Source organism: Acartia tonsa, chromosome 7 (genome assembly GCF_053477335.1).
Source record: "Acartia tonsa isolate MP-2025a chromosome 7, ASM5347733v1, whole genome shotgun sequence".
NCBI lineage: Eukaryota > Metazoa > Arthropoda > Copepoda > Calanoida > Acartiidae > Acartia > Acartia tonsa.
Genome location: NC_137266.1, coordinates 25,105,259 through 25,113,944, shown reverse-complemented (window position 1 = coordinate 25,113,944; position 8,686 = coordinate 25,105,259). Strand labels below are relative to the sequence as shown.

General features: G+C 34.3%; 1 protein-coding gene across 1 annotated transcript in view; it reads left to right on the top strand.

The window, feature by feature from the left end:
- Positions 1-8,686, top strand: part of LOC145324469 (muscle-specific protein 300 kDa-like) — a 139,642-nt gene that overhangs the window by 85,830 nt on the left and 45,126 nt on the right. Inside the window, exons 9-10 of the mRNA XM_080167056.1 lie at positions 5,543-5,600; positions 5,943-6,126. Of these exons, the coding sequence (XP_080023182.1) occupies positions 5,543-5,600; positions 5,943-6,126 (242 nt within the window). The remainder of the gene's footprint in view (positions 1-5,542; positions 5,601-5,942; positions 6,127-8,686) is intronic.

The window sequence follows — 8,686 nt, the reverse complement described above, 5'->3', positions numbered from 1 at the left end:
TGCTGACCCAACTAACCCCACACAATACCATGAATGGAGACAATATAGGGACAGAACCAGTGGCTCTCATGTGTCACAAACCTTTATAACCCTACAGACCCCCGACACGCCATTAATGGAGCGTGTTGGAGGGTCCGGCGGGGTTGGTAGTCATTGGACTCCGCCCCCAACAATGCACCGGCCTACCAACTGGACGCCGCCGCCCTCAATGCACCGCCTTGGAGTGGGTGGTGTGAGTTTGCCGCGCAGCGGTTTGACCACCCCTGATCCAGATTATGATAATATGTCGCTGGCAAGCCAGAATAGTCCGCGGGCGCCGCGCATCCGTGCGTTCGACCAATCCAGTGATACTAGTTGTGATGAGTATGGTGGAGCCGTGGCGTTGGCCGCTTTTTCATCATCAACGTCGGGCGGCGGTTTCGGCGGTCGGTACACGCCACGAAGCACCGCCTCAGATTTCCGTCCCCCGCCACCGAGACACCGTAACAGCCAGCCTATTGGCATTGGGCGTGGTGTATCACCGTCAGCCTTTTCAGAACCGCCTATGCCGTCGGCAAATCGGCGGGCACCGTCTTCCGAATCGTTTTTCGGCAAAAACGGCGCCAGTTTAGTATCTAGCAACGCTAGCAGCCAGATATGGTATCAGAAGTATAAACATGACTCGTTTTCTCATCACGGCGGCTCGCAGTTTGGCGATCCAATCTATGGAGCTTTTGACGGCAGGATTACTAATATGAGAGGTACAAAGGGGTTTTGAAAATCCTGAAATAAAGACTTTTTCTAATAAATATTAATTCCTTTCCTATTTCTGACTTCCCTTTTATGTTTTCGTTCATGCTTGTTCAACTTTAAAATAACTAGATTTACATGCTAAATAGGTACGCCTCTGAAATAAAATAGGTTAACCTATCTTAGTATGATATGATAACTTATATTTATACTTCGTGATCATATATATTTTTACATTATTATATATTTGGTAGTAAAAGAGTACTTAATTGTATGAAAAATATGTATACTTAAATTAGTATTGTACCGTAATGTATTTTGATTTAAAATGTACAAGAAAGCCTAGACATTTATAAAACTCATTGTTTTAAAAATGGATTACTACAATTTATTTGATAGAAAGTGTTCTATCAATTCCACATCTTGTCAAAACTGCATAAGATTCAATCCTTATATAATAGTATCTTGATGTCTGTTTGTGTGTCTGTTTGTACAGAAGGATCTCGCTAACCGCTGAACTTATATAGTTCTCCTATACAGTAAAGCTGTTTATAGGTCCTAATAAGGTTTATAACTCAACCCTCTTAAGAAAAAACGCCCCTGGAAAAAAATCCATAAACCCCCCCCCCCCAAAAAAAAAAAATGTTTTTTTTTAAAGAAAAAAAGGAAGAGACAGTTTATCATTACCTAATTATTTTCATTTTTAAAGATAATTCGATACAATCTGCGGCAAAGATAGTACACCATTATTGAATAATGATAAAGTCTATTTTGTAATATGAAATTATGGATAAAATCAATTAGAAGATTTTCTTCAATGGCTCGATGGCACAGCAGCTAACCAATTTGAAAATATTTCTTTTGTTGGTGGATTTTCCATTCATTTTTGGTTTAATCATAATTGGCTTTAAAATCAACCATCATGCAATTTTAATTCTTAAAGGATTATTATTTTATGAAAATTGGCTAGAATCACCTAGGTTTAAATGTAAAAACTGCTAATTTTATTCAAAAATATTTCCCAAGCTTTTTTTAGTTCCTATAAAAAAGGGGATTAATTTGAGAACTTTTTGTCGTTATGTCCCAAATGACGTCATATTAGAATTATCCATTATTCTAATATGACGTCATGCGGGATACATTGGCCACAGTTTTATCAATTTATCCCCCTTTTTATATTTAGGTACTTTAAAGACCTTAAAATATGACCAAACAACATAAAAAAATTCAAATTGCTGAAATTGTCGTTCATCCATTGAATTAGTGTTTGCTATAGTCCTGGTCCTAATTAAAGAGTAGCTGCGCTACAAAAAAATTTAAATATTTTTTTATATGTAGAATTATCGCTCCAATTAAATGAGTGGGTTGAAAAGAAGAGTTATTTTTCTAATTCATTTAAAAGGCATTAGGATTTAAGATTTTTAAAACGTACATCTTTAAAAATTACAAGGAATATTAGTGTTTTTCTAATATTATGCTTTCAATTGAATTATATCAATGTTTTAGATTAAAAAGATTAATTTTAATCATGTTCACAAAGATTGTTTGATAATAAAAAGAGGTATGGAAAATAAATACGGTTCATAATAAAGGACGTTCAAACAAAACACAGAAAATAGCAACAAAACATTTTTTTGGGGCATGATCTTGTAACTACTCATGTAGGCTTTTTTATGGCCTTTTTTATTTAATTTATTGGAATAAATACCTATTGAATTAAAACCTTTAGAACTTTTTCATAATATTTTAGTAGATTTTTTTCTATGATTTGAAAGATTTTTAAAAAAATTAAGTTGTTTTGTATGAACAAATAAAGCTAGTTTAGGTCGTGATTCCAATATGCAAACTTTGCCTTTTAAAACATAGAATAATTTTAAATAGAAAATGTTAGTATCCTCAAATTAAATTATATAATGAATTAATTTGAATCAGTAAAAGTTGTATAATTTTTTATTAAAACTATTTTTAAAGCAGTGAAGTGATTTTACAAACATTGATTTAATAGCATAAGTTACTTCTTTATATAATGATTTATAGAAATACCTACCAACTTTACTTGTTCTTGCTCTAGGGATATCTTTTTTTCTTATTGCATCCCTATTTATTGATAAATTTTACATTGAGTTTAGATTTCAATTTAGTAGTTATGAAAAGTAAAATGCAAATTTGCAATTCTATACATGATTATTCTATGGAATGGCATCAAAATTAGTCTGTATATTGAACCATGTGTGGTTGGGGGATGTTGCTTTTATGTTTAGGCTATAATACCAAACATAACATGGTGTGCAATTACTGTCGCATATGATAAGAATTCATCAAATTTTCATTTATTTAATTTACATACTAGCAGCCGAGTTGGCCGGGGGTAGGGAAGGGCAGAAAAATAGCTTTACTGGAACTTATGTAAAGCTTCTCTGAAATAGCAAACTCAATCGGTTCAGTAGTTTTTGTACTCTTAAGCTTCAGACAGATAAACCTTACTACTTTTTGATAAACTTATATTCCGATCATTAAATATTCACTAGGTACTATTCATTAGCTATGTATTTTATGCAAATATGAATCACATTAGAAAATGTATCTTTATGTTAATATGAATGACATATGCGGATGTGAGGACACACCACATAATATGCATGTGTGTGCGTGTTTAGTTAGGCAAGGATAAAGAAATAGGTTATTTGTCCTTTCCCCCCCTAAACTGAAATTTCTATAGTTTAAAATATAATTTAATTTATTCGATCCAGATTTTTAAAAAAATTTGTCAACTCGTTATTTACCTCATATTTCTTCAGTAATTTGCTCTAAAGATTTAAAAAATCAAAGAATAAAACAAAATTTCGACAGGATTTAAAAGTTTTTGTTAGGAAATTGAAGTGGCCATGGTCAACATAATCTATAGAAAGTTTTTCTAATGTAGACTTCAGTATAATTTTGTCATATTACAACTAAGAATTTTAACAAAGCTGTATAAACGATGAAAATAATATTTCTCATTTACTTATCACAATGTCATGTCTTTGAATGTATAAGTAAATATGTGTATTTAGGCTTTTCTGGGCTTTTGACCCTCGCCGAAATTTAGACTATTGTTAGCTTTATTATGATCATGCATGTCAAGAAGTCTGTACAAAGTGTTTTAAAAATAAGTTTCTAAAACAATATTGTTTATTTGTAATAGCCTTTTAGTATCGCAGCTACTCTAGAAATGTAACATTTTGTGATTTATTGACATTACCTGTGAAAAATTGGAAATTTTGTCTTTTTTCAACTTACTTTTCTTTTACTATTGTAAATATCCCTTTAAGATTAAATTATAACTAGATTCATTATTACTGTTTAACACTTTATTTTTCATTATATGCCGAAAATTCTTGCCATTGCTGTTTCTGCACTATCTTTTAACAAGATTGTCCTTGTTTTTTATTTCCATGCAATGTATAGAACCTAAATTTCCAGAATTTGGTAAACAATCTTGAATGCATTTTGTTTTAGCTAGATACATAATAATCAAATAAAGATTGGCGATATTATTTATTCATGTTTGACATGAAAGGGTATTTTTAAACAAATTTTTAAAGATTTTCAATAAAATTAAATTAAAAAACACTGTATATTTTTTACTGAAATTTTTAACATCCATTAATAAACAAGGAATCCACAGTAGTACAATTGCTGTGTTGCAAATAAGTTATAATTAAAATTACAACAACATGCGATTTATAAGTATACATATTATGTTACATTTAAAAATTATATTTTTATAGTACTTCATTGTTCATATAGAATTTGTATAATATTTGTAATGCATTTTTTATGTACCCATATAATATTAAAACAATATTTTATTCAAACCATAAGGAAAAAGGATAAGAGGATGAATACTCACCCCTTTTTCATGGTAAAATACTACTTCCCCATACCTAAATTTAGAAGCAGACGAAAATCAAAAACCGCCCAGGGCTTTTTGTAAGTCAATCATAAATAATAATGTGAATAAAAAGAAAAGCGATATTTAGCAAACAGCCGTGGGCGGTCAGAATCAGCTGAATGTTCATTATGAAAGAAATTTCCCCCTTTTTAGAAATAGAAGGATTCATCTTTCATGAACAAATTTTTTTAAATAAAAATAAAATTCTATGTAATTTTTAATTAAAACATTAAAACGAAAATATCTAATCTAATATTCTTGCCCTAAATATGGAAATAGTAAAAAGTTAAAAAATATTTTTTAAAATAATTTTTAATCCTCCCATTTGAAAAGTAGTGGAATAGCAATAAATTTTAGCGCGGCAACAGCGCTGAGTAGGCCTCTAGGCCCACTGCCTATTTTCGTCTTCTAGTTGCTTCGATTCCTCTCTTTTATTTTTTTCTCTATGATTCAAACCATTATGTAATTGTATGCCGTAAATTTTACATCTATTTTAATTTGTAACGCCTTTCAGCATTTCTTACCTAATTTTTTCGCAAAACATATGTTTATAATTTTTAGTAGTAATATTCTTCTTTTGTTTAAAATACAAGGAATTATTTCCATAAGTAACGCAACTATGACAAACAATAACGCTCAATTTGATAAGTAAAGTGTTTTTTTTCAGTTTTTCAGACAACTTTTTTTTGCTCAACAAATATTTACAGTATCTAAAAAAGCAACAATCTGTTAATTATTACAGAGTTTTATCTATTTTATGACAAGAGAACGTACGGACAGACCATAGCTTTAACTGTAGAGTAACTTCACTAACAATATGAATTATAGATGAACTAACAGGTGTCTCATTTTGAAATATTAACATTATTGTATTATTAGATGAGCAAGAACGTATTCAGATGAAAACTTTTGTAAATTGGATCAATTCATATCTCAGGTAATGTTTCTTGGTATGAAATGTAACGATACAAGTTTCGGGTTCTAGTCCCGCAACACGATATACTAAAGATGTTCAAATCTCGTAGACTGTTAGAAGTAAGAGAAGGGACTTAACTATTACAAGTGTCAACCAACATTTAGTTTTGAATTTATATTACACTTTTTTCTGTTAAAGGTGGTGATATTGAACATCACATCTACTAGATAGTTTAGGCTAGGATACCTGGGTTTATTAAAGTAAAGTTATGTTTGTATTTTTCAAGTGTCTAGGGTTCTGTTATTTGGCAGTATTCCGCAGATTATGCTGTAATATTAGATTGATAACACATACTTTATTTAGAAAACGCAAGCCACCAATGAAGGTGGAGAATCTTATTGATGACTTGAAAGATGGAGTTCGCCTCTTGGCTCTGCTGGAGGTGCTGAGCGGCGAAAAATTGCCAATGGAGCGCGGCCGTGTGCTCAGAAGACCACACTTTCTCAGCAACTGTAACACGGCCCTGGAATTCCTCAAATCTAAAAGGGTAAGGTCTTTTTATAAATGTTTCTTAAAATTTCAAATATTTAACTTTCAATAAATATTTTGAAGCAAATTTAACTCTATTTATTTATACTAGCGGCGTTGGATTTAGCAGCTCTTTATTCGGAGGTTAGAAAAAGCAGAAACATAGCCTAAAACTATCCTAAAACTTTAATCTAAACCAAAAAAAGCCTAGAACAACTGAGACCTATGTAAAACTTTCATAAAATTAAGTACTCAATCGGTTGAGTAGCTATCAAAATTTTAAAATACAGACAAAAAAATCTTTTTGCTTCATATTATATAATAATAATAATAATTTATTTCGGAAAAACAGAAGAATACAATGATTACAATGGAAAATAGCCGTGTGGCTATACGGATAGAGTAAAAACACTGTGCGTGTTGTTAGTCCATCCGTTTACAAGAGTACTATTACAATTTACAGTTAAATTTATAAGTTATATTTAAAGTATAATTGCATCCGTATATCATGCATCTACTGGTTGCCTATAGGGGATGTCGTGGTTGTGATAATATGTCAATATCACACCAATCACTGCTGTGATTATGGTCCATAGGACCGACATGCCATTTGGTTAGTCCACACACCGTGCTGTCCTTATCCTGAAAAAGGCGACGTGCACCAGATCCAAGCGTCAAAGAACACGGTGTGACCATATGACCGTTGGTTTCCCATTGGTGGGTTGACGGGGGGGGGGGGGGGTTGGAGGTGGGGTTCCTAGTGAAATCATTGGTTATGTTTGGCTCGGTCATGTAGAAGTGACCGAGTCATGACCCACAGTGTCAACTAAAATTAATTTGATTAAAATTGTAAATTGTGTAGTGGTGATTCGATCTCTGAATTCAAGGCATCGTTAAGACATTTTTAAAATTATTAGAATATTGAAGTTTTTGTGGAGACTAAAGCAAAGAATGAAGAAAAAATTGACCTTGGGCTAGATTTTTGTAAAACATATTTAAAGAATTGAAAAATATGTGTAGAAAAATTCGTTGAATTTCAATTTAACCTTTATCATTTCCAGGAATTTAGAATATTTTGGGTAGTATGATGATATTAATATTAGTATTGGGGTAGGGCAGGAAACGTGCAAATTGGGGAGGCTAAGGAGCTTTGGGTGACCAGTGAGGCTATCGTATACGCACAAACACAAAAACATACACATAAACATAAACACACGCATTCGTTTTTATACAACAATGTATTTGACGAGCATACGACCCATATGTTATAGGCATGCGTTGTTGTTGTTGCTAGCTTCCCGGGAAATCCGTCCCTAGCATCCCTTCCCCTTTATCCCTTTGACAACAAGACTTAATATTCACTAGAGGTGTCAGTGAGGTCAAAGAAGCCGAAAGTGTCGTCTTGAAAAATGGTTGACCCGGGTGGTAATAATAAAAGGGGGTGGAGAAAAAAAGACCGACATTGGGGGAGGAAGCTGCCTTTGCGCAATTTGATTTTTTGACCCGGCCGGTTTCTGTCTTTGTTTATTATTATTTAATATGAAAAATGGGGGTAAATTAGACCTATTTGTAAAGGCTTGCCGGGACATGTCACGTGACATGATTAATTCCATCTAATTGCGACTTTCTTGTTATCTAATCATTGCTCTTCCGGTGTTCATACGCTTACCATCAAGTTACGTTTAACTTTAAATCTGCCGATAAGTTAAATAATAAGTTTTTCTGTCATGGTTGATCATAGCAACCTGCGACTGTTGATCGACACTGCAGAGGAAGTCTTGGCTCCCTCTCCCGAACCCGATGTCGGCGGCCCCGTTCCCTTTGCAGTTCCAGATCCTCTGCCAGCTCCGCCGATAGTTTACTCGAGTGAAATTGCTGATTGGTATCACTTTGGGAAGGGCCTGCGCACTAGCTTCCGCGATGCGTGCCGGTTAGCTTTTCGCGCAGGTCTGCAAGAGATTCCCAACCGCGAGTCGCTCAGACTTGTCGACGAAGGCATTCGGCTGCACCGCTTGTTAGGCGATGCAATGCCTACTGTCGACCGTTCGCGTGAAGACAACCAGCATGAGTTGTCGGTCCTCGAGGCTCAGTGCAATGATTACAAGGAGGCGGTCTTAATGGCTACCTCTGCGTATGATATTGTGCTGGACCTCGAGTAGACCATTGAGATCAGTGACAGCGAGCCCGGCCTAGATGGCCAGTATGATGACTGGTCCATGGATTCCGAGTCAGAGGCTGGGTCCGCCGGAGCTAGGTCCGACGTTGGCGAAGCTGGAGACGATGCCGCTGGAGACGACGCCGACCCCCGTGCTGAATCCGAGAATTCCGACGGCCCCACCTTCGAAGAGGACTCCGAGTCAGAACACGAGGAGCGACGCGAGCCAAGCGTCGAAATTCTGGACTAGTTTACTTAACATATTAAAGCAAACAAATACACACATTCAACATACTATTATGTACAAGAATGATCAAACCAATTTGAATACTCCCACATGAATAATAATAAAACGAACAATGACACTAATAAAGACTCATTCGGCCAAAGACTAGTCATTCCAAAATATTTATCTTTTTTGGTT